The 24,876-nt window shown below is 43.8% G+C and overlaps 2 protein-coding genes across 2 annotated transcripts; both read right to left on the bottom strand.

Moving 5' to 3' along the window:
- Positions 1–380: 380 nt before the first annotated feature.
- LOC137895372 (neuronal acetylcholine receptor subunit non-alpha-2-like) lies at positions 381–4,657 on the bottom strand. The gene is made up of 6 exons (XM_068740856.1): positions 4,594–4,657; positions 3,491–3,642; positions 2,169–2,213; positions 1,727–1,836; positions 720–1,635; positions 381–622 (listed from the first exon to the last, which is right to left on the bottom strand). The coding sequence occupies exons 1-6, from the start codon at positions 4,655–4,657 to the stop codon at positions 458–460; spliced, it is 1,452 nt and encodes a 483-aa protein (XP_068596957.1). The 3' UTR covers positions 381–457.
- A 7,486-nt stretch (positions 4,658–12,143) lies between these two features.
- On the bottom strand, positions 12,144–24,264 carry chrna6 (cholinergic receptor, nicotinic, alpha 6). The gene is made up of 7 exons (XM_068740542.1): positions 24,207–24,264; positions 15,727–15,866; positions 15,545–15,589; positions 15,353–15,462; positions 15,058–15,265; positions 13,680–14,678; positions 12,144–12,269 (listed from the first exon to the last, which is right to left on the bottom strand). Exons 1-7 carry the CDS (start codon positions 24,262–24,264, stop codon positions 12,144–12,146), a joined length of 1,686 nt encoding a protein of 561 aa, XP_068596643.1.
- Positions 24,265–24,876: the final 612 nt, after the last annotated feature.

Here is a 24,876-nt window from a genome sequence, read left to right on the forward strand (position 1 = left end):
TCGTAGGTAGTTGACATGTTGTTGGTACTCCAACACAATTTTGTTATGTTAGCATAATGACAATAAAGAACCTTGAAAGAGAGATTTCCTTCTTTTTCTTGAAGCATGCTATGAAATGTAGTTGCAGAATGTGGTGATAATACATGCATGTGCAAACAAAAACACTTTCTATCTATAGTATTATAACAAAGTATGTGTAGTTTAAACTTCAGGACTTTGGTAATTGACGAAATCAACAAAATTTGGAAGCTTCCAAAGATAGTCTAATCGAGTAACAACATTATCTCATCCTACTTGTTTGAAATATGCTATGATGTCCATAGAAATTATATATATATACCATTCAAAAAAGCATAGACATATTACAGAGAGTACTGAGTATCAGTCATTGGGTTTCATCCCATTAAAGACTAAAGGTGGTTTGTCACTCATCTGTGAAAGGAGTGTGTTATTGCTACTAGTTTGAAGGCGGAGCTTCACTTGTAATTGGGGGGATTATTTTCATAAACTTCTGCAGAGCTGGAGTGAAGATGAGGATGGTGCCCAGTATAGAGACAGTGAGGAAGGCCCACAGGAAGATCCTATCCAACACCTGCGCGACAAACTTCCAATCTTGCACCACCTGAAAAACAGAGCAAATAGGAGAAAGTATATCAGCAATATAAACAAACTCGAATCAAAGTTAATAATCTCCTGCAGCATGATCCAGCTCAAAGCACCTCTCGGATGAAATGCTCCTTTCGGATATGTCTGCTGATGTAGCGCACCGAGGAGATAGCCTTGTCCAACATGGTCGCCCAGGCCTCGTCCTCCTTCCCTTCGGAGGCCGTCTGCCCGTGGGACCCGCTGTTTGCCCTCTGAGCCCCCCTTCGACCTCCAGATCGAGCCTTCAGCTCCGGGCTGTCGGGAGCCAGCTCTGGGTAGTGGTAGCGGTCAGTGTGCCCGCGCATGCAGAGCAGCCTCGGAAGCTTCTGAAGGAAGAGATTGCGAACCCACGGCGACATTGGGTGGTAAGTGGCCGAGGAACGGTGGTGCACGTTGATGACAAACACCGTGACGATGATTGAGAGCGTGACGAAGATCATGATGAACAGCAAGTACTCGCCGATGAGAGGGATCACCTTGGAGGAGGAGGGGATGATTTCCTCTATGACCAGGAGGAACACAGTGAGCGACACAAGGACAGAGGTAGAGAGCGACAGCTTCTCTCCCTCGTCTGAGGGAAGGTAGAACACCAGGACAGTCAGAAAGGACAACCCCAAGCAAGGGATGATGAGGAAGAGCGTGTAGAACAAGGGCAACCTCTTCAGAATGAAGGAGTAAGTAAGGAACGGATACGAATACAAGTCGTCCTTCCTGTTCCCTTTAGCGCCGGTGGCGTTGAGGATCTCCCACTCGCCGTTATCGAAGAAGTCCTTCCGATCGACCTGCTTGTCTATCAGAATCAGGTCCACCATGTTTCCATCGTACGTCCAGGACCCGAACTTCATTGTACAGTTCTGTCGATCAAAGGGGAAGAAGGTGACGTCCATGGCGCAGGCCGATTTGTAGCTAGCAGGCGGTGTCCAGGTGATGGCGCCATTGTACCTCACGATGGCTTTGGTCATCAGCGAGCCCTCGAACCGACCGTCAGCGCTGATGGAACATGGGAAAGAACAAGAAAAATGTAGCTCACAAGTAGATATTTGTGCATCAGCTCGTTCCTGGCGCGTCTGAGCAGTTTTACTTTTCGTAAAGGACGATATCAGGGAGCCAGATGTTTTCAGAAGGAACTCTGATGGTTGTTATTCCTGCATATTCCTCTGGATTCCATCGCAGTTTATAATCGATCCACTCCTGGCCAACAGAAAGACAAGGGCACACAAATGGGTACTCAGTAATAGTTTTTTTAAGTTTTAATATTTATTAAATGACAATTCAAATCCACTGACGCATTTTGTGTCGCAGCTAAATTTCTGATTTTCAAAATAAAACTTTTAAGCAAAGAATTATACCCGTGTAATATTGCTTTTTTAGTAATATCAAATGTATTTGATATCACAAAATCTCCTCGTGGTCCTGCTCAACAGACAGTTGGACTCGGAGTATGCGGTGATGTCTACTTACTGGCAACGGATACAAACAGTAAAATTAATTGCGACCACAGTCTATATTTGGGCCTTGCTCACCTGACTCAACCAAACGTTAGTTGTCATCAGCTGGTTCTTCTCATCCTGAAACAAAGACAACAGACAAATGCTACTACGGTAATTAAGAAAAAAGGGGAGGGGGGGGCAACGCGAAGGTTAAAAACCATGTGGTCGGTTGGGTTTGTTTGCCTGTTAGCAGGAAGCATGGTCTAAACTCTGGTCCTACAAAAGGTGTGTTTTTTTAAAAGCAGAATTTTTTTTACTAGGTGTGAACACCTTGTACAAATATCTTCTGATAAGTTATCATTATGAAGGGGAAACAATCTGCACACAGATTTAAATCATTGTCAGCTTTGTCAGAAAATTATTGCAATGTAATATGGGTTTTAATGCATTGACAGATATAATTAACGTAAACTAAATCCCATTTTGATTTGCTGTGAGATCGGACCTGCTACACGACAAGGAAGCATTAAACCAGAGGTTCTTACAAAGGTGAGCTAAACCGTAAACAAACGCAGCAAGAGGGAGAAGGTAATGGAAAGATGTGGACCGGTTTACCACAGGTTTAGCTCCACGTCAGTGGAACAAAGTTTGAAAAGCAGAGGAGAGTCTGAGAGCAGCTGACGAGAGCGATAAACCGGGCTGAGAGGCAGACAAGGATTTAGCTGTTTGGCTTGTGCAGACCAGGCCGCGGCTGTCAGAGCGAGTTTGGATGCTTTGGTGATCACACAGAGCAGAAGAGAAGCGTAATCTAATGCAGCGCCCTGCAGCAGCCTCAAGGGACCGCCGGAGCGTGGAGCCACCCCTGCTCCGATCGTCTGCCCCCCCCCCCCCATGACAGGCTTTCATCATCGCTGACTGTCTTTGCTCCGTGTGCACACAGCAGCTGGAAGAATAGAGACTTAGATCGAAACTGGAGATGAATATTTCAAGGCGAGCAGAGTGCCTCCATTAGCATCTCGTGCTTTCTCCTCTCTAACACCTGAACCATCTCAGCCTATCACAGGCAGCCGCTTAAATATTAAAGATACACTCTGGAGAAAGGAAGTGTGCTCGTAGATATGAGAAGAGTGTTCCCGGTCTATTTCAGAACCACAAAACGGTCCACTGTAAAGCTGCCGTTTCCTGTCCAGGGTCGGCACAACTGCTAACCTCTCTCTCTCTCTCTCATAATACACATTTCAATATAACAGACCTAATAATGCCCATTTATTTTGTAACATGGAAGATTCAATGTGCGTCTGAGCCTAGCGATGGATTCTGTGGTGGAGCCAATGTTAATGTTAAATTCATGTATTTGTGTATTTGTAAGGGACAATATACGGTAATATGAAGACCGGAGTGCACGGCGTTCTCACCACATCAACCAGCTGGGAGATCTTGAGTCCGAAGCGCACTTTAATGGTGCCGTTGGCGTGCTGGATGGGCCTGACCCAGCGCTGGTAGCCCTGGAAAAGGTTCCTCAGTAATGAAGCCTCTATCTCTGCCAAGGACACAAACTCACTTTGTGCTGAAACAAAGAGAAGAAAGCCAGATCAAAAACTGCTCAGTAAAAGCTTGTGCTCGTTTTTATTTAAAACCTTTTTTCGGTCTGACATTGAAAACATTCTCTTTTTTTTATTTGCAGTTCAGTTGATTTATGTCAGATCTTTGTTTGAAAGATCATCTGCAAATTTATAATCTCGTTTTGTGATTCATTAATTAAATTAAATGAAACAGTATAACTTAATAGATGTGAATTCTGTCATCCAAACGTCACTTATTTGCACTGTGAGCTGCACATGTGTTGTTCTTCTGGTTCAGGTTCAGGTTGTTGTTGTTGTTGTTGTTGTCGTTGTTGTTGTGCTACAGTACAGTTCATGACATTTTCAGACACGACATTAAAACTTTACTGCGGCTCTTCAAATTAAGATTGGTTGGAGTTTCCTCCCTTTAATTGGATGATCTTTAGATGAGCATTTGCACAAAGAAAATCTTCATAAGAATCAGCCAATGGCACCAGTCGTAAATTCAACCCTTCAATTTGTTACTGTATGGACTATAACTCAGAAAGAGGAGCTGATGAAGCGGCTCTGCACAGAGTAACTCATGGAGGTGTAACCAGTTGTATTTTCCTCCCACTGGATTCGCCTCTGCTAAAGTTCAGTTTGTTTTAGGTCAAATGGAACCTTTTTCCTGTTTATTTATTATTGTTACAATTTAAAATCCATTCTAAAGCCTGTCAATCCGCAGACTTGGGATTTAGATACGGGGAAAGTATGTTATTCTAGTAATCACGGATTCTATTAAAAATACAATAAAATACACAAAGTATTGCAGCAACAATATTTGCTACTATTTCAATGACAAGGTCATCAGTTCCAGCCTTATGACGGCGTAAACGTTAACGCCACGTGATTACCGGAACGAAGCTGTGCGTGGATGCGTGCGCGGCTCCTAAAATCCAGATTGGTTTTCTTACCGGGGACATTGACGAGAGACACCGGGTAGGACACGGACAGCAGGAGGAGGACCGTCAGCTTCATGGTGTCCTCCTGGTCGGACCGAGCAGCTCCTGCTGGCTCCCGGTGCTGCCGGTTTATTCGGCTGGATGACGCGCACGCAGGGAGGACACCGAGGCGCGCATTACGCGCAGCCGAGTCAGCGTTAAAAACAAACAAACAGCCCCCCTGCTCCTGTCCAGTCGGGACACGGTGGTGGGACGGCGTGCGCGGCCGGTGTCCCGAAGCTGGACTGCAACTCCGGCCGGGGCGTCACGGGGAGCGGCGGTCCGCGGAACGGCAGGGGGAGGGGGGAGGAGGGAGGAGGGAGGGAGGGAGGGGGGGCTGGCGGTTGGGCCCGAGCCGTGGGGCTTTAAAGGAAGATTTTTTTTATTATAGTTTTACTTTTCCTGATAAATCATACGTAACGCGTGTGACGTATTTACCCACGTAGACTGTGACGTCATTAAAGCGGCGCAGCTCTGACTGTGCTCATCATTGGACCTCTGCTCGTGTTATTGGTCACGTTGGCGCGCCTGTACTTCCGGCCTGTCCCGTGAGGGGGCGCCACAGCAACCCAACGTCCTCCACTTCACCCTGTCCTTTGCAGCGTCCTCCATCACTCCGTCTATGTATCTTCTCCTGGGTCGACCTCTAGCCCTGTAATTTAAAGAAAGTTCAACGATGCAGGTCGTTTAAACCTTTTGAGGTCAAGGTACAGCGACAAATGAATCTGAGTAAAGGAAACACCCCCAGGTTATGAGACAGTGGCTCCCCGTACAGATCAGAGGATAGACGGTGTATGATGCGCTATAAAAATACATGTTTTTGTAATTATTTTGGGTTTTACAGACAGACAGACCCAAAGGAGCAGGAGGGGTCCAAACACGGGAGGTCAGTCTGGAATGCTGGAAAGTAGGAATCGTCGCTAAACAATCTGGCAAGGGTGTGGGGTCAGAGCTGATGAGAGATTAGCTGCAGGTGAGCCTGGGAGGAGCACAGGTGACCGGAATGAGTTGATTGCAGGAGGAGGATCTGGAAGAAGGAGAAGTTAATGCACGGAAAAGCACAGGCTGTAACAAAAATAGGGATTTGTAAGGTTTTTAAATTACAGTTTTCAAAAATAATTCTTTTTAAATGTACTGGCATACTTTTATTTATTGTCTTTCTATATACAGCTATTTTGTGTGAAACGACACTGGAATGAGTATAATTAGATAAATAAGTCTTTAGTATAATTAGATAAATATGGAACACACTAAATATAAACAAACATGCTATTATATTCCACAGCTAACCAAGCACGAGGCACTTCTTTCTTTTGGATTCTTTTATTCCTTCCTCCCCTCTCTCTCTTTCTCTCACACCCTCCCACTCCCTCCATTCCTCTATGACTAGAAATGACAGGGATAACGGGAGGCTGATTATCACAATGAAATTATCCTAATTTTCTGCTCCACTTGGAGCCGTGGGGCGGGCAGCTGCTGCCTCAGAGATCGTCCCATCCTCCTCGCCTGTAATCATTCGGAAACACAAATTCTCGCAGGCTGGAAACCTGCCGGTCCCTTTCCCAGACGACCGAGGGCAGCTGCACAGCGTGTGTGCGTGTTTATATGCGCGAGCATGAAGGTGGGAAGTAAAGAGGGAATACATTTTCTGCTTCTACGTATACATGTACCAAACGTTGTGTGTTTTCTGTGCGTCTCTGCTCCCAGCTCATGTCGAGCTCTCATAATTAAAGTCTGCATAAATTGGCACGGTGCAGAAATATTTAATGAATGAGAGGGAACAGGCCCCGTGTCCTACGGTTTAATCTTAATCTCCTGTTTATTTTTGGGATCGTAAAACATTGTGATAAAGGCAGCAAAGAGAATCAATCTCAAACGCAATCAGCGGCCTCACACGGGCTAATGCTGCTAATCCATTGAAGCTCTCCTCAGTACTTTAAGTGAAAACGTGATGAAGTTTTGCTTCATCACTCGAAGCTAAAGGAGTTTTAAGAACATGCAAACTTCTTCAGTTCGCTTGTTTGATATTTCAAACGTAACGAGTAGCAAAGAACTGCAGATCAACACAGAAAGATCTGAAGCAGATCAGAGGATGAAATGTATAAAAGCGTTGAGCGCATTGAAAATAAAGCGATGTAGGGGATTAGGAGAAAGTGGTCACGTGTAGCCTCCAGAATAACTAACTTTGGGGGACTTCAAGGTCAAACACAGCCGTATAGGAAGCTGCTGTAAACACAAAGTATTCATCAACTACTAACACAACACTTCAAGCTAGACATCCCACTATGTTCCCTTTGTTCTTATGTCTGACGTGATGCAAACAGAAGCCCGCTGATTGAAATTCAAGCATGCCAGTGAGTGTTACAATATTGTCTCCTTGAGATTTGCTGCTGCAGGAATGAAGGAAACCTCAATAAACTGCTACAGCAATATGAAAAGAAGAATATGTGTGTGCGCCCACATGTTTGCGTTAGCAGTTATTCATATCTGAAACGTCCTCCAATGATGGGCTTGCTCCTCATTGTTTTACACCCTGGGGTGCCAACAGAGAGGACAACCGGGTGCGTATTTCATCTCTCATGTCCGTCTCTGTATGTCGGTGCCTGAGATGAGTTCTCTCTCTCTCTCTCTCTCTCGCACACACATCTGGAGTCACAGAAATGTTGTGTAACCTTCGGCTGCCTCTGGACAAGACTGGCAGATAATGAGGCCCCTTCTGACACGCACACCCACATATGCAATGTCACATAAAGCCTTGGCGGTAGCATCAGGAACTCATGAAGAAGATTCCATGTTGTGTTTACATCCGCTCTCCGCTGTGTTGGAATAAGCCCCATTGACAGCACGGCAAACGAAGCAGCTGTTCTGACCCTAGAAGTCACTTCAACTTCAATTTCAGGGGAAGGACAATGACATAATTGGATTTAAACGAACAATGTTTTTGTTATATATATATATAACGTGTTCTTTTCATTTGAATTTTGAATTCTTGTCCGACACCAGATGGGATTCAGCAAGGTTAAAACCATGATGCACTTCTTTGAATTTAGTACAGATTAGTGTTTATGAAAATGTAAATATTGTACAATAAACACATGTTTTTATTACCCACTGTAAAGTGAAATATAAAATGCACAAATAAAATGTCCTAAAAGTATTGGAAGATTTTGTTTTTAACATACTGAGCAACATGCTGGATGGAGAGTGCAGCAGTAAGGATTTGAGAAGACATTGAAATAATAAATTACTTTAACTTCAAACTAACATCTTTCCACCAGTTTTTCCATGACTTATAGCTACCAACCGCTCCTAGCTCTAAAAAAAAAGACCCTTTCTACAATAATTTCATTTATCATTTCCCCTCACGAAACATTTTCAAGTACAGTTTGTTTATCCACTAAGCGTCGACTCAGGCATCAGCTACAGTAACAGAAGAAAGCCTTTCCAGCAAATGTGTTTGATGTAAGAAATGTAATGTTGTACAGATAGCATTTTATGGTTTGGTGTAGCGCCAGCAGGGCAGCATGCACACAAACAAGGACTCATCTGTGCCAAAAAAAAACCCACAGGGTTTTTGACTTAACAAATGTCGCTCTAGAAATTCAGAAGAAGGTGTGAAGACGTTCTTGCTGTGTAATCCACGGCTTGGCAGCAGCCGCTCTGTCACAGCGCTATCAGATGATGTGAGATTTCAGGGCTCTGCTCCGTTCTCTTCCTGCTGCCGTCTGATTTGCTGAAGCAGCACCAGCAGAGTCGACGTCTGCCGATCCTCCCCCTGTGACTCCATGTCCCGAGGATCTGCAGGCCTTCAGTTTCACACGTTTAAATTAGATTAGGTTAGAAATAAAGGGCTACCAAAAGTGAAAAGTGTTTCTAGTACAACTTGTGATTTGTCAGTTTTGAAAGACAAAAAAAACAAGAAGTCTCAGACAGAATGAAATATTTTTCTTCTATTCCTAAAGTTAGATGTGAATATTGTTGCTGGCATTATCACACTATCAAATAGGAAGCTGTAGCTTAGTTTGATTTAGCATAAAGTAAAAGTCTTATTACTTTAAGGATTACAGTACTGGCAAACAAAGAAAGTTACTGCACCCACGCAGACCAATAAGAAGCATGAAAATGTTTTGCATTTTTGGAGCCCTACCGCTCACCTCTCCCTTTCAAACAGCACAGTTTCCACAAAGATGGCAAGAATTGTTTTATTTACATGGAATTAACATTCAGGGAAATAACATGCATCTGAAAACTGGAGGTACGAAAAGCTATTTTATAATGTTTGTTCTCGAAACGTCAAAAAGTGTTTCAGTAACTAAACTAAAGAACATTTCTTAATTCTAAAATAATGTTTCTTCACCCAGCTCTAAATATTAAATTTAGAAGCCTGATCTATGTGCACGTGTGTGTGTGTGTATGCATGCAGAAGGCTCCCAATGGAATGAATTATTTAGGGGTGAGTCTCTTTAAGTTATCCACGGTCGACTGGCTGCGGGCACATAAAGTTCTGCTCCTGACAACACACGAGACGACCCTAATTCAGCATCGAGCCCTCTTAGCACCTCCCCATCTCGCCCTCCATCCTCAGCATAACCTTTCCCAGCATGCTCTAGTCATGCACTGCAGATGGCCCCTCACCACATCCCAAAATATTGTAACAGGAAATAAAAAGCAACTCACTTAATGTCAGGGGTAAGATAAAAAATATGTGGGGGGCAGGGGGGGGTTAAGCATTTAACATAATTATCATCACTTATTTTTCTCAGCGTTTGATCACATAACCCAACCAAAAAGCATGAAATAAGAGCAACACACACACACACACACGCTATAACAAGTCCGTCGTCCTGGAGTCCTGCTATCTAAGAGCCGGATGCTCAACAGTCAACGTGAAGAGTCATGTAAAATATTCATCTGTGTGGCTACTTTAATAATGCATTATCCCTCAATTTAGCACCCAGAGCTTTGCTGCACTTTGCGTCTCTCCAGCCAGCAGCCCACTCATTGAAGAAAGATCCACAGCTTTAAAATGCTGACTGGGCACCATCGCAAAGTTAAGACTAAAGTGACAACTTTTTAAGGTAAATCAAACCTAGTATCTAGAAATGTTTAATATGATTGGTTAGGGGGAGCAAAAGCAGTAATTGTATTCTTTATTTAAAATAATGCATTGTTGAAATAACAGAATTTTCAGGGGTTTTTTTGTCATCATTTTCCATAGAAGGCTAGCAGGATGACCCGTTGACGCAGAGCAGGCTAGTAAAATATGCATCACTCAAATGAAGTCCAAATATAGCTCTTAGCTGCTTTTGAGGCAGATTCCTTCCCTCTGTGGCAGCCAGCCACTGATGTGACCCTGTCAGGCATCAGACTGAGACTGATGGGATACTATGTGTAGCTGCTGCTGCTGCATATTTATAACCAGACCCCACCATCCCATAATGCGCATGTAACATACACACACTCTGTTTATCATTCATCTCTCATTCTCATTTCCTCAGGTGACATGTAGTCTTCCTCTTCCCCATTTGAACACACACACACACACACACACACAGGAATGTGCATGCTCTCATTTAGTACATGCAAGTAAGGATTATATGCGAGTGGCTGCTGGAAGCCACAGGGTGGTCAATTCAAAGCCAGACTCCAATCTGACCGGAGGGGAAGACGGCCATGCCTTGACTTTCAGTGTGTGTGTGTGTGTGTGTGTGTGTGTGTGTGTCGGTGCTGACAGGCACATTCAGACTTGCCCGTGACCTTCGATAGAGAGAAGGAAAGAGGGATAAGTCTGAAATGAGGGGCGCTTCAAAGAAAATGCTTTGCTGTTGTCTTGCTGCGGAGATGCATTTTCAGCCACATCGAGTTTTACTTTTACCGTCTGTCCTGATCATAATCCTAAACATATTGGGATGATTATGAAATATCAATTTGACCAACTACATATGGTCTCTGCAGGGTATGGACATTTACCGTTGCCAGTATGCACTCATGAGACACCGTGCCTTGCAGTCACTCCTCATACATTTGCAAATCTTGGGTGCTGCAGAGTCGTACGGCTCTGACTCACATCAAGACTCAAATGAAATGAATAAACAGCTCTGGCAGTTCCTCCCCTGGTGTCCATCTCCCCCGTCACCGCTCCTACCTCTCCGCCTGTGTGATGACTTTCCACTGGTTATTTGTTACAAACAGCAACATGCTCACACCAACCCGATCTCGTTATTGTCAGACCCAGCAGGAGAGACGAAACTCAATGCTCATTCCAGTCACAGCTTTATCACCATTAGTTGCAGCGGTTCTTAATATCACATACCTTACGTTCAAAAATCTCATTACATTGAGAAAATAATGACAAAAACAGACATAAGGATAAAAAGACTTCTCGGAAAAATAGAAGCCCAGTGGGTGGATGTCCAGAATTATGTGCATTTTCTGTTATAATAGTTACAAAAAAGCTAATATTGAAGTAGAAATCACTCATGGAATAATTATTATATAAAAGGCAGCACATTAGACCAGATCTGCTCCGAGGGGCTAAACAACAAACCGTTTTGTCTTTTATTGTGAGCTGTGCTACCTAAAAAAAAGTCTCTGTAAAGACTTTTATAAATCTGTTTCAATAATGTTGGTTTTGACTGTGATTGATTAGCTACTGAAGTGCAAATGATGTGTGCAATACATTTATTCATCAACTTCTACCCTGATTTGGGTAATATTATGGGATGGCATTATGGGATCAATCTGAGAAAAAGTCAAGGTCAGTCTAGCTATTAGAGCAACCTCTTCAAACGGAATCCAGAATCATCTTTATTATTCAAATTGACTCGAGACAGTTTGGCCTTTAAAGTCTTTACAGGTTTCATCTATATTGTGCAATTCAAGGTATTTCTATACATTGTAAGTTTGCAGTGAAGTTGCAATTCACATGCAGATCCATAATGATGCTCTGTGCAAGGACATGGAAGACACGGTGGACAGCCGGGCGTGTCTGTGTCAGGTGTCGTGCAAAACTCAAATGTATTTGAAAAACGCATGTGCAGAAAACCAGGTCAGTAATTACATGACAATATTTAACACTGTGTGAGGAACATTTTCAGAAACGCAAACACATTGGAGAGAAACAGAGAAAAACGAGTCCAATGGAGCAGAACTCAACCATGAAGAGCTGAACGGTGCAGTCTGCAGTGTCAGGTCAGAACAGGCCACGGGAGAGGAAGGGAAAGTGAGAGAAAGAGAGCAGATGTCATAATCTAATGGGGAGGAGGAGACGGGGTTGTGTGCGCATTGACGGGGCAAGGCAACGGAGGAACGGGGAAATCAGGGTAAGCCATGTGAGGAGAGACACAGCTGAGAGCTAGAGGTGATGGCTGATGGTGGAGAGAAGAGCAGAGGACAGAAAGAGGAGACAAAACAGATAGAAGACGGCCCAGTGTTTGACGTGGAAGAGCTGCAGGAGGGATAGTTCCCAAAGTAATTCAAGCAGAGAGAGAGAAAGAGAGAAAGAGGCAGGATAAAGACTCGTTTTATTTTAAGAAGCTGATGAGGGGCTGAAGGAAGAGTCCCAGTGTTCCCAGTACACACACCGTCACAAAAACCCAGAGGAAGATCCTGTCGATGACCATCGCGACGTACTTCCAGTCGTCCTCTACCTGAGGAAAAGAAAAAGGGTCAACGGGAAGACGAGACTCAAAATAGACAAGGCACAGACATTTCAGCAGCGCTGCACTCACATGCCTCCCTAAAATGCTCCCACTGACCTTTGCCAAATGGTAATTGTGAAATTTCTAGCCACGGCACAAACTGTCACGTTCACTCAGTGTCACTGGGTCAACACCAGAGCTGCGTTTTGTTATTTTACCGGACAGGAGCCGGTTTTTAGATTTGTTTCTGTGTCACAGAGGATGACAGGAACACAAGTTACACTGTATTTTATTTGGGCACTGTAAGAGTCGTTTGTGCAGGATGCGTGTGCGTGAATAGCACGAGCCAGCTGCCGCTGTGTGCCAGTACGGCTATTCTGCATGCATCAAAGGAAGATCCCAGCTTTGCTTTAAAGAGACGGAGCAACAGACACATCAGGGCCGTTCAGAGTGAGCAGGCAGCGTGTGCAACCCCCCCCCCCTGCAACAAGCAAGCAGCTTTACACTCCCTTTATAGCTCTGTAAAGGGCTCCTAGACCACTTACTACACTAGGTGGGAATTAAGGCGCCGCAGAGAAAAAAAACATTCACTATAGCTTTGTTCAAGGGTTTGTTTATCAATGAGAGCTGGAGGAAGTTACGTGACTACCCACAGTTGTTTGTTTGTCATTAAGAGAGCTCAAAAGACGAGATGTTTTTTTTTTTTTACATGGTGCCGATATCATGAAGAAAAACTATGGATCAATCAAAACTACAACGCTTTTGGCGGGCCATGCCTTTATCAAAACTGGATCCAGAGTCTCACCCTATCAAATGCAGCCATTTCTCCTGTCAGAGGCCCCAATGCTAATAGAAAGTGCCAGTTTTAGCTTGTGATCTGCGCATGTAGAGGGGACAAAGGTCAAGCACTCACAAGATCAGTATTTCATGACCAGCCTTTCAGTTTAAGAGATAAATTGAAAGGATTTGGAAAGACACAACTTTTCCAGCAGTAGTATTCGAGAGTTCCTCTTTGTCGGCAAGCACTTAAAATATTCCGACGTTGCAAAGGCAGACAAAAGAGGCATCCAAGCATCACCTGTCATTAAAAGGTGATTTATTGTAGTCGTTTCATTCAAATGTTCATGATTTAAATCGAGTATTTTTCATTATTCAGTCAGAAAACCAGTTGACTCAATGCACACAGAGACTGTAACTCAAATTGGAGGGCATCATAATGAGGACGCTATAAAAATAAGAATAAATTAATAGTTTCCTTAAATGTTTAATTTACTTCACAATCATACGCAACACGTTACAATGAACAAGCCACATATAAGACATGTCTAGCTGTTTGTTTTTATAGATTATAGATGGGTAGATTGTCCATTCTAATCAGTAATAGATTCTTACTAGTTTAACTCCAGCTGGTCTTTTTACCTCTTTGGCCTTGTTGCGGGTCCTCATGTTCTCGGCGATGTACTTCACGCTCTCTATGGCCTGCTTGATCTCCGGCGACACCACGGAGAAGGCTACGACCGCACTGACGGGGGAAGGGGCATTCAGGGGCCTTGGTAGCTTGGGCATCTCCGACTCCTGGGGCCCCTGGCTTTGCGGAGGAGGTGGCACCATTGGGGGAGGGACGGGAGTTGGCACCTCCTTGCCCCTGTAGGGATACCTTCTGTTCATATCTCTCTTGATGTCACGCGACATGGAGCCATAATCCACACAGTTCATGGAGCCGCCAGCCGAGGCGGCCCCTCCCACTGCTGCAACTCCATCCAGGGACGGACACGCCACACCTCCAGTTATGCCTCCAATGCTCACACTGCCTGAGCTACTTCCTCCTCCTATGCTGTTCTTTCTCTTCTTGCTTCCTCCAGCACTCCCTCCTCCTACAGCCAGCCCTCCCGCGATACTGGCAGCGGCGGAGCAGCCCTGGTCGATAGGCCTCCTCATGAGCATCACCCTGGGCAGCGCCCCGAGGAACACAGCCCTCACCCACTCTGGCATAGTGTGAGTCATCGGGGTACGGTAGTGAACATTCAGCACAAAGACGGTGATGACGATGCTGAGGGTGACGAAAATCATGGTGAACAGGAGGTACTCGCCAATCAGAGGGATGACGAGCGATGTCGAAGGGATGGTCTCGGTGATGACCAGGAGGAACACGGTGAGGGAGAGGAGGACCGAGATACACAAGGTGACCTTTTCTCCACAGTCAGACGGGAGGTAAAAGACCAGCACTGTGAGGAAGGAGATGAGGAGGCAAGGGATGATGAGGTTGATGGTGTAGAAAAGAGGCAGGCGGCGGATGTAGAAGGAGTAGGTGATATCCGGGTAGATCTCCTCGCAGCAGTTGTACTTGATGTCGTGCTTGTAGCCTGGTGCATCAATGATCTCCCACTCCCCACTTTCCCAGAAGTCTTTGAGGTTCACCTAAGAAAAAAAGTGTTTTAATACCAACGGTTCCTTGTGATGAAATAGTCTCAATGTACAAATGCTGCCTCTTAATTGTGACAGAAAAAATGTCGAGAATAAAACCAGCAGGTCTTTCCTCTGTCTAAACAGAAGATTCTGTATGATAACATCAAAGTGGCATTTCAACCTAATAGCATAATTGCCTACCGGTAAGTCTTAGGCAATACCTATTGATGATGGGAAATTATGCTATGAGGCTAACGATTTGTAGCCAAGTACTGAAAACTTTCCCCCAATATTTCTATTATTTAAAATGTCAGAAATATTACTAGTACTGTTATAAGCACAGCACAAAGAATAAAACTGCACATCCAGGATCGCTATGAATCCGTCTGACCTTTGAGCCAATGAGCACCAGGTCAATCTTGGCCTTGTCGTAGGTCCAAGATCCAAACTTCATGGAGCAGTTCTGGTAGTCAAAGGGGAAGTAGGTGATGTCCATGGGGCAGGAGGATTTGAAGATAGCCGGAGGGACCCAGGTGATGGTGCCATCGAACTTCAGCAGGGCTTTGGTCTTGTCTTCTACGAGGAAGTCTCCTACAGCACTACGGGATTGCATTTTCAAAGACAGGCAGATGTCATTTCTTTTACATGGAAAACTAAACTTCAAACATTTGTGCACTGAAACGTACTTGTTGTACAAAACAATGTCTGGCCTCCAAATCTTGTTGGATGGAACTCGTATGAACTCTATCCCATCATAATCGACAGGGGCCCATTTCAGTTTGTAGTCATTCCACACCTGTGAGAGCCCAACATGAGGCAATGGGCACCTATAATAATGCATCACTTATGAAATCGCATGAAAGATCAACCTTACTCACGTGTCTCAGCCACAGATTGGTTTCCATAATCTGATTCACTTCATCCTGGGAGGATGAAAAAAAAGGACCAAACTAGTCAGTAAGAGAAAAGGAAGATCGATAAATGGATGATCAATAGTCGCTGGCCCTATCCAATACGGTTGGTGAGGGACAACTAGTTTTGATTCGCTCTCAATTCTTACCACTTTGACCAGTTGAGATATGGAAACCTCAAACTCCACTGTAACCGGATCAGAGACATTTTCAACTGGTCGGATGAACTGGTTGTATCTCCTGAACAACCGCCGAAACAATCTGTCCTCCCCCTTAGAAGAAAAACAGCCTGGAAAAAAAAAAAACAAAGAAGAAGAAAACTCTTAATGAATGGAAACGCAAAGGCGACTTCAATTTAGGAGACAGTAATGACTTTTCTGGAATGTAATTTCGGGTATTTGGGATGTCACAGTCCTCAAGAGGAGATGTGGAAAGTCACTTCAATCAAGCCAAACATTTCTAAATTTGGACGGTTATAGAATGAATAATGTAAGCGACTAACATGTGAAGCTGTTAATATGTAAATCAGGAAGTCCTCAGACATGGAGCGTGTTCTGCTCCGGAGGGTCGGGGAAAGAAAGGAAAACATGCACCAAAAAGCCACAGCGCCTGGATCATATTAGAAAATGTTATTGTGCTGTAGGTGCTAAGAAAAAACAAAGTTGATTTTATTCATATTAATCTTTTAAACAGCTCTACCTTTCTTTTGTCTGTCGGTTACTATGGAATCAGAGCCAAACATTCTGTCCACAACCACGAACAGCAAGCGGGAAAATATGTTCCGTCTGTCTCTCCAAGTCCTATGCTTTAAATGATTACATTAAGTCCTTACTCATTTCACAGCATAACAGATTGATCGGCTGCTATAGCTACAACACGCGATGGGATCCTGATTCCAAATCACGGTGAAATCAGATTGCATGACTCACGGTTCAGGAGTCACGGCGAGACTGGAATGCTCTCTTTGTCTCATTTTGAGGGGAAAAAAAACCCATCCGATTTAAAATGAGTCCAAAATGGACAAACCACAGCTTTCAGGAGTAGCTGACATCTGAAATAGAACATTTCCCCAACCACCTCCTGCAGTCTCTATTCATTCTGCAGGCTTTTAGACGAAGGTGAATGAACTTGTGCTTGTTTGTTCAATTTGATCACCCCAAACTAAACTCCGTTCACCTCTATCTCGTTTGCACTGAGCAAACTAAAAGAAAACAAAAGCTTCCACTGTGTGTGTGTGTGTGTGTGTGCGTAGACTCTAAGGCTGAACTGAAGGTCATATTGTGGAATTCTGCCACTAATAACACTGGTGTCTCATGTGGCACAGAGAACCATGCCTGAGCAGAAAATCTCACCTCACTCGTAACAGACTCACACCACCAGTACTTCCCCTGAATACTTCCACCTGAATACAACAACCTGAATACTTCCACCTGAATACTTCCACCTGAATACGACCACCCGAATACTTCTAACAAATAACCCGAATGCACAAAAGCATGTCATCCCTTCATCAGTCTCTTTAACCCTTCCTTTGTAATGATCAATGGTTTTTGTTGAGCAGGTTTCTTTCTCTGTCACCCTCATTGTCAGGTGACTCCATTGGTAGAATTTCTACTGCATGTTATTGGACTTTGATCAGACTCATCATTTTTTTCCAGGCGCAAACATTGAGGCAAATAAAAGCAGAGCTGCATTCATTATTCATCGTCACAATACCAAACCATAAAACTTGCACTCATCAAACCATGCAGACCCTTTTACAGGATGAGGGGAACGCGCTTTTCTAAGAGGGCAAGGTGTAACTGAAAAGATTTGTCTCATGGACAACAGATTAATAGAACACAGTCCTCTCTTTATTCCAGCTACGTCTAACAACAGACTCTTCTAAAGCTGGTTCAAAACCCTAAACTTATTCTTAATCATGACAAAAGATATCGGATAATGATCTTTGTGTCATGTCTTAATTCAAGTCGCAACCAAAATACTGTGTAGCTTATTAGAGTATATGTACAGATTGCATTTGCACCTACAAATTCGGAATGTGTGTCATTGAGGAAATCCAATGATATAGTTAGATCCCAAGGAAAACTGCTGCTCTTAAAGTAATCGTTTTTCCACTTTTACTTATATAGGTGTAACTACAATATGGGGATCTGAGTAGATATATATACTCCACCTTAATAGTAATACATGTGTATTTTCTGTCTAACTTCAGTAGAGATGGTTTCTTCTTTTTTTAAGAGCTTATAGACTGAAACAAATATCTCCCGTCTACACAATAAAGTCATAAAGCAGTGTGTTTCTTTATTGCCAGTGGGAGTAGACATAGAAGGCTATCCTGCAGACGTCAGATTAAAGCCTGTCTGGTTCCGCTCATCGGGGCCAGTAAAACCAAGATGGAATTAAAGTTTACCAGCTGTTTATTTGCCCGTCTGGCCATGATAGTTCAAACGCACAATGAACACGAGTTTTAAGTGATTTTATATTTTAAAGGTTTTTTATTTATTATTTCTTATGACTATAACTTAACTGATTAACTACTAATTAAAATACACAAACCTGTCAGATCTATTTCCGATAATCTTGCTAGGAAGTTGCATTAATGACTTCAAGACTGCAGAAGTTTTCTGAGGTCACTGGTAGAGACGCTTTAAAGCTTAATGAAACGGCTCGTCTCCTGAGACACTTGTGTAATTCCACTTCTTGGTACCTGCCTGGAGAGCTGGCCACTGCTCCTTGAGTCACTGCACTTTCACCAGCATATTTAAGCCTCTAATTGGGTGAGGGGGATCCAGGGCAATTATAATCACTCAATTAATTGGACCTTTTGCGAATTGTGGGAAAAGAATAAGCCGATATTGTTTTTGCTTCTGTGGCACAGTCGCTCTCCTAATTCCCTCCGCAGCTCTGCGAGTGGTGAAAGGATGTTAATTATAACCTTTGCCATTTCAGCGCATACGAACGTCACAGTCCTCGCACGCCCTGGCTTCTTAAGGATTTGATTAATGTGGCACAAAAAGCAGTTTCCTCTGAAGATATTCAGTTTAACTACAGAAGCCTGTAAGCATGATCACATTTCCTACTGTGCTGTTCAGCGGTCGTGTTTCACCCTTTACAAGCAGCATTGAATTAGAATGAGCAACCAGGCACTGACTCCGTCTCCATCACTCGTGGTTATACAGGAGTGTAAAACTGCAGAAAGATCCCGCGGCCTTCTGGGAAGCTCTTTGATCAGGCACGTGCTTAACGGGATGAGCCTGGGAGTGAGTGGTGGACAGTGGAGGGACTAATTTCCCTCCAATCATACATTGCTAGCAGAGTGTGTAAGGGCGTAGAGAAGTAATACAAAGGAAGAGAGACAGCACAGAGACCTATACACTGCACGCGTGTTCCTATTTACGGACGCCGATGCGACTCCTGAGCATTGGATTGTTTTGTTTTTTTCAATGATGCGTGAAATGCAATCGCTCCCTGCCTCCATGCTTTCATTTGAGATGATGAAGTGGGAGATCCGACGTGCTGCATTGTGTGTCTAATATAAATCTGCTCCAATGGGGCACCAACATATGTGATCTGACTATTTCATTAAATGTTTAATATAAGCACATAAGACAGAAGTATTTTTACATGACAGGTGTGGGATGAATGTTTCAGACGGAAAAGCCTGCAGATTTTATTTTATGGTGACAACATCCGGGCTGCGTCACAGCCCCCTGACAGCGTGTGTAATCCCACACGGCGCTCGACAAAGTGGCAACGGAGATGCAACAATCTGCCTAACCCTAACCCTATCTCAGCAGCCGCATGGAAATACAAGAAATAAGGTCCTCTCCCAGGTTCACTGTCTCTCCCAGACAGCAAAGAGGCCACTGGAGGAAATGTGTCTTTCCTACAATTCTTAAAATAATATAACAAACCCTTTTCTAGAAGGCTCCATAATTCTGGGGGGGCTTTTAAGCATGACAGTGTGCCATTGAGCGAACTCTCACAAGAACCCTGAAAACTATTATTGATATAAAAATCCTGTTTTTAAATGATTTACTGCTCGATGAATATAAATACTGCATTGGGGCCCCTTGAAAATGAGATGGTGCGTCTCAAAACGGTTATTTAATAAAACTTTAATTCTGACTTAATGTTTGATATGAACTGTTTTCAGGGATGACTTTATGACAAGGTCTTAGTAAGATGTAAAGTTAGTTTATGTTTTAGTTTAATGCATATTCTGTGTGATGTATATATAAATGTTATTCCTAAAAATGTCAAATTAAATCTAGGAAAAATATTATTGGTATTAACATTTTACTATAAATTCTATTTGGTTGATTTCTTATGGCGGAACTTCTGATATTTTATTCTAAGCTGACCAGAACCTGGCCGGAAATGTAGAGTTAACAGCTGACCGCACAGTAGGATTAATATAGTAAATAATTAATGTGTTAGGGTAAATATTTTAATAGATGTCTCCCATCACCACCGTTTTAGAAAGCACAACATCCAGAGCTTTATTTCCATTCACGAGGAATGAGATGGAAATAGAAAGCAGCTTTCTGACGCACTCAGAGACAATGGAAGGGGCTTAAGGGAACGGGGCCAGTGTAACCTTCACCTACATCCTCAGCACCCGAGCGCTGGACGATAACGGGTTCAACAGATCGAAAGGATGGATAACTGGAGTTGTTGCTCATGGTAACCAGTCTGGCAAAGAATGAATTTCTCAATAGTTGCATTTAGCTTTTCAACATAAAGATCCGTGTCCCTCCATTCATTCATTTGAATCAGCATCTAGCAGAGACGTGGACTCGAGTCATGTGACTTGGACTGTCTGTTTGCAGGCTGGACTTCCTCTTCCAAACATAAGGGAGCCCGTTCTGCAGATAGAATTTCTGTGATGACAAGTCGAAGTAAATAAGTACTCCAACAAATAATGCCATGGCACTTCATCCTCCATTCTGCAACACCTGAAATGTGTTATTAACTTCACCGCAGCATATTGCTAATAGAACACAAGGGAAAAAAGGGGGGTAAAAAAACACACACAAAAAAACACTAAATCAAAGATAACCCTGAAGTCAGGAAGTAGAAAATATAAGATGTGTAAGGAGGGAAGCAAAATGTTCAGATTGCCCTGTCCTACATTTGCTGCCTTGCTCAGCCTCATCTCGAGCCGCGTCTTCCTCACCCTCTCCTCTTCCATCCTAAGGCATGACTCAGTCCATTTGCACTGAACAGCAGGATGTCCCAGAGGAACCCGGCAGCAGGGCTGTCTGGAGGAGGATTCAGCTCATGTGTGAAAGGGAGAACGAACGTGTGCGTGATGGTGGTGGTGCTGGGAGGGGGCGCATGACGGGCTAAGCCAAGCCCGGTAGGTAATAAGGCCTCTGCCACGGCCTCTGGGAGTCTCACTGCAAGCGTACGGCTTCTAGAATCACATGACAATCTTGTTAGGGATCCGGAAGCCACCGTGTAGGAAGCCACCGGGTAAGACACCCACACACACACACACGCACACACACACACACTGCAGCGCTATTGCTTCAGGCAGAGAGCTGCTGTAGAAGTTGAGAAGAGGAGCCAGAGACTTTTGAAGAAAAAAAAATATGTCAATTCCATGAACTACGGGATCAGCGTTTCCCCTGCTGTGGACGAATCACCCCATCCTGGATGGAAGGAGACAATATACTCTGCAGTGCATTAAACAGACCCCCCCCCCTCTGAGAATGTGTGTGTCTGTCAGTGTGTTTTTCTCAGACGCTTATCTGCATACACAGACTGTACAGAATCATACAGAAGCCCAGACAAGCAGTAAGGGACTGAGGGAAGGAAGGGGGATAATGGAGTCCCCCCCCCCAAAAAAAAAAAATAGCAAAGCTACCCACATCTAACTAGTAAGGGGAGTCGATTTCTTCTCACTTGTGCAAAGCAGCGAGAGGATTGAACCGCTCATCGCTTCACGGCTTCGCTTTCTTCCTACTATTCGTTTATCCCGTTGGACGAAGCAGTCAGCTGTAGCGAATCTCTCCAGCTGACGGGGTGAGCGAGTCCATCCCAGAATCCACTCACTGCAAACAGCGTAATGTGTCTCACATTTATGCATCTTCATTTAAACCCGACGTGGTCACGTAACCATAAAGCTCCTCCTGCCATGTAGCATCATCACATCATGCACTTTGATTTAGTTTTGTAGCACATGACAAGAATCAGCATTTATAGGAAGACGTCGCAATCCATGTCAAGGTTATTTGAAGAAAGTATTCCTCCAGTTTATTTATATTCAGTTAGCATCAACTGTTACACAGCACTGCACCACTTTTAACTCTAAATGCACAATCGTTTACTGGCTGCAGCTTCACCAGCACTGTAGGGGGTTTTTTGTTATTTTTTTACATTCCATTAATTAGACGTCATACTAAATCATTTCTTCAGCCAAGAGGAAAAATATTATCTTTATATAAAGATTTTTTTTACTTTGCATGAATGTAACTTCTTTTATTTGGGGGGGAAAAAAAGAAAACCATTTTGTGAATATTCAATGAAAATTCAACCTTTCGACAAAAAGAAATATAATCCGACAATAACTAGTCAATTTCATCCTGACAAACAGATGGACCCCTTCCCCTCAACTCTTTCGGTTCGCATGATGACTGCAGTAAAAACGTACATACTGCTGCTCCCGCTGGGGGAATCTGGGCAGCACATCTGGGAAAGAGTCACTGCTGCACTTTAAAAGTAAACAAATAAATAAAAGGCACACAATGTGGCAGGAGTTGAACCTACGTTTAGAACAGTCTGCTCAAACCACACTGCTTGTTTATGCCCATGGCTCAGCAAACTGAAGCCACAGCCTCTTAGCGCTGCACACACACACACACACACACACACACACACACACTTCCGGAGCAACTTTTACCAAGTTGCAAGATCCTAAACTCATTCTCCAAACTCCTCAATAAAAAGCATATTTATTTGTGGGTTGATTATTGATTTGCTTTTGGGGGGGGGGGGGGTTCCCCACAGGAATCTATGGCTATGCTATACAATTAAGTGTTCTATAATACACAATGAATCTTCAAAAAGGTTGTCAGGTGTGCAAGTCTAAAAAAAAAAAAGGCAGTAAAATAATACGCAGTCAGAATAAGAAATAAGTTACAACCATCTTATTGTCTGACGTTAAAGGAAGGACACTTTGAAGCCAAGCCACAGCAAGTCGTACAGAATCTCAACCAGCGACACAGAAGCTGCCACAGCTAGATAATTAATGCTAAATGTTCAGCTAACAGCACAGAAACAGAAACAGCAGCGAGCACTATAGAACGCAAACGCTGACAAATACACATCACAATTCTATTTTGTGCTCCACATGGATACGTCACATTATTGGCTTCCAACCTTTAGAGCAGGGGTGTGGAGCCTGTCCAGTGGAGGGCCGACCAACCATCTCTCCAGCAGCTGATCTCACTAACGAGTTCCTTCTCTCAAATTGGAGGAGGTGTTGATAATTAAAATCACCTGCTTTGGAAGAACTTTCCCAAGGAGCCTGCATCCCTGCAGTCTCTATGAATCTGAGGAGGAGGATGAATTCAGCTCTGAAACGACCATTCAGTTTACCTTTCAGTGCAGTTTTTGATTATCTGTTCTTTTATATCTATCCCCCCCCTGCACCCCACTCAAGGTCCTCGCTTCAATATGTTGTTCTTAAGCACACATCAGCAGTTCTATGAACTACAGCTGGAAGAAGACAGGCTGATTTCAGAAATAGGAGTTATGGCTGGATCACACAAAGCAAAAACAAAGCACAAGTAGCAGAATGACCACAGTCACAAACACCCAACCCAACCACAAAGCCAATTGGAGTTTTCCTCATAACTTGTACGTGTATATGGTTTCAGCATCAGGACCCACAGATGCTACCTGCAGAAATGCCCTTGAGCAAGAATACCTCTGGCTCCGCGGTGCAAACCCCACCCTGACCTCAAACATCCTGTCATCCCTGCGTTGGCTTGTTTTGTGTATGGCTGCTTCACAGTTGCCTCCGGGGCTGACGTATAAAGCTGATGCCACATGTCATGGAAATCTAAGCCAAGCGTTCATGTTCAGATGCATCAGGCGTGCATCATTACGGGGCGTCTCTTCAAACGTCACGAATAATGCATCGCATTAGGAGCGTGCAGAGACAGAGTGGACAAAGTGTAGAACACTAGAAGCAAGATTTAAAAAGAAGACACAGGATTAGTAGAATTCCATCGCCTTTAAATGCAGATCTTCATCGTCTGCGTCGTGCGCCTTCACTGGCAGATGTATTCAATAATTAAATAAGTATAAAAACCTTCCAGCTGCTGCACGAAAACTTAACAAGTGTCCTTTAAACCTTCATCCTGCATAATAACAGCAGTGAAGTTAACTTTATTTCCATGTTCAGTTTGATTATCAGGGCTGCGTTCAGGGACGCAACTTCTGTTCGTTCTGCTGTTCCAAGAAATCTAACAAAGATTCATCGGAGTCCTGAAAGAACGAAGGAACGGCTCTGTCGGTACTTTTGGGGGGGAGCCCGGCACCGATCCGCGGCGCGGTGCGTGTCGCGGCGCGGTGCGGTGCGGTGCGGTGCGGTGCGGTGCGGCGCGGTGCGTACCTTGCGCAGCGAGGAGCCCCAGCAGGAGGACGCGAGTCAGTTCCCCGGTGAAATGCATCGATAGAAGGTCCTCTCAGCGGATGGAGGTTACGCTGATAACCGGTATCTCGTCGGTAACAGACTGTATAGACGGAAGCCCTAAAGATATGGTGAAGAATTCCCTTTGCGCTCCTGCGTGGAGACGTTGGACTCCTGCGCGCAGCCGACAAGAGCAACTTCTTCACGTCCCGCCTCTCCTCTTCTTACACCCCCCCCCGCGACCCACGCACCCACGGGGGTCAAACCTAGCGCCCTGACTCACAGGTAACGAATACTCAAATATTAATACTATCTATCTATCTGAAAAAGTAAATAGAAATAAAAATAAAAATGATAACTCATTATTCAAATGTCATCTAAAGATGCACCTCTCTCTCTCTCTCATATTATATACATCAGCTATGAATGATCCATTATCCTCTCAGCTAATATATATATATATACTGTATATCTCAACATATGATATCCAGATTCCTCACATATATTTTGTAAAACTCAGTCAGACATTTCACGATGCCACAAATACTATAGCGTGACGAGGAGAATTATCTTTCATCTGATTTGTTTCTTAATATTTCACGAGACTGCCCATGTGCATCGATCTATGGAACATATTGATCTGCATCATGTT

This window comes from Brachionichthys hirsutus, chromosome 6 (assembly GCF_040956055.1).
Source record: "Brachionichthys hirsutus isolate HB-005 chromosome 6, CSIRO-AGI_Bhir_v1, whole genome shotgun sequence".
NCBI lineage: Eukaryota > Metazoa > Chordata > Actinopteri > Lophiiformes > Brachionichthyidae > Brachionichthys > Brachionichthys hirsutus.

Excerpts from the sequence above, each read along its gene's own strand:
- LOC137895372 (XM_068740856.1), bottom strand. The coding sequence starts at position 4,657 with ATGAAGCTGACGGTCCTCCTCCTGCTGTCCGTGTCCTACCCGGTGTCT. Across the intron at positions 1,837-2,168 it reads CTAACGTTTGGTTGAGTCAG|GAGTGGATCGATTATAAACT; the intron begins GTGAGCAAGGCC and ends TCTGTTGGCCAG. Across the intron at positions 1,636-1,726 it reads GATATCGTCCTTTACGAAAA|CGCTGACGGTCGGTTCGAGG; the intron begins GTAAAACTGCTC and ends ATGTTCCATCAG.
- chrna6 (XM_068740542.1), bottom strand. The coding sequence starts at position 24,264 with ATGCATTTCACCGGGGAACTGACTCGCGTCCTCCTGCTGGGGCTCCTC. Across the intron at positions 14,679-15,057 it reads TGGTGCTCATTGGCTCAAAG|GTGAACCTCAAAGACTTCTG; the intron begins GTCAGACGGATT and ends TTTTTTTCTTAG. Across the intron at positions 12,270-13,679 it reads CCCGCAACAAGGCCAAAGAG|GTAGAGGACGACTGGAAGTA; the intron begins GTAAAAAGACCA and ends TCTTTTCCTCAG.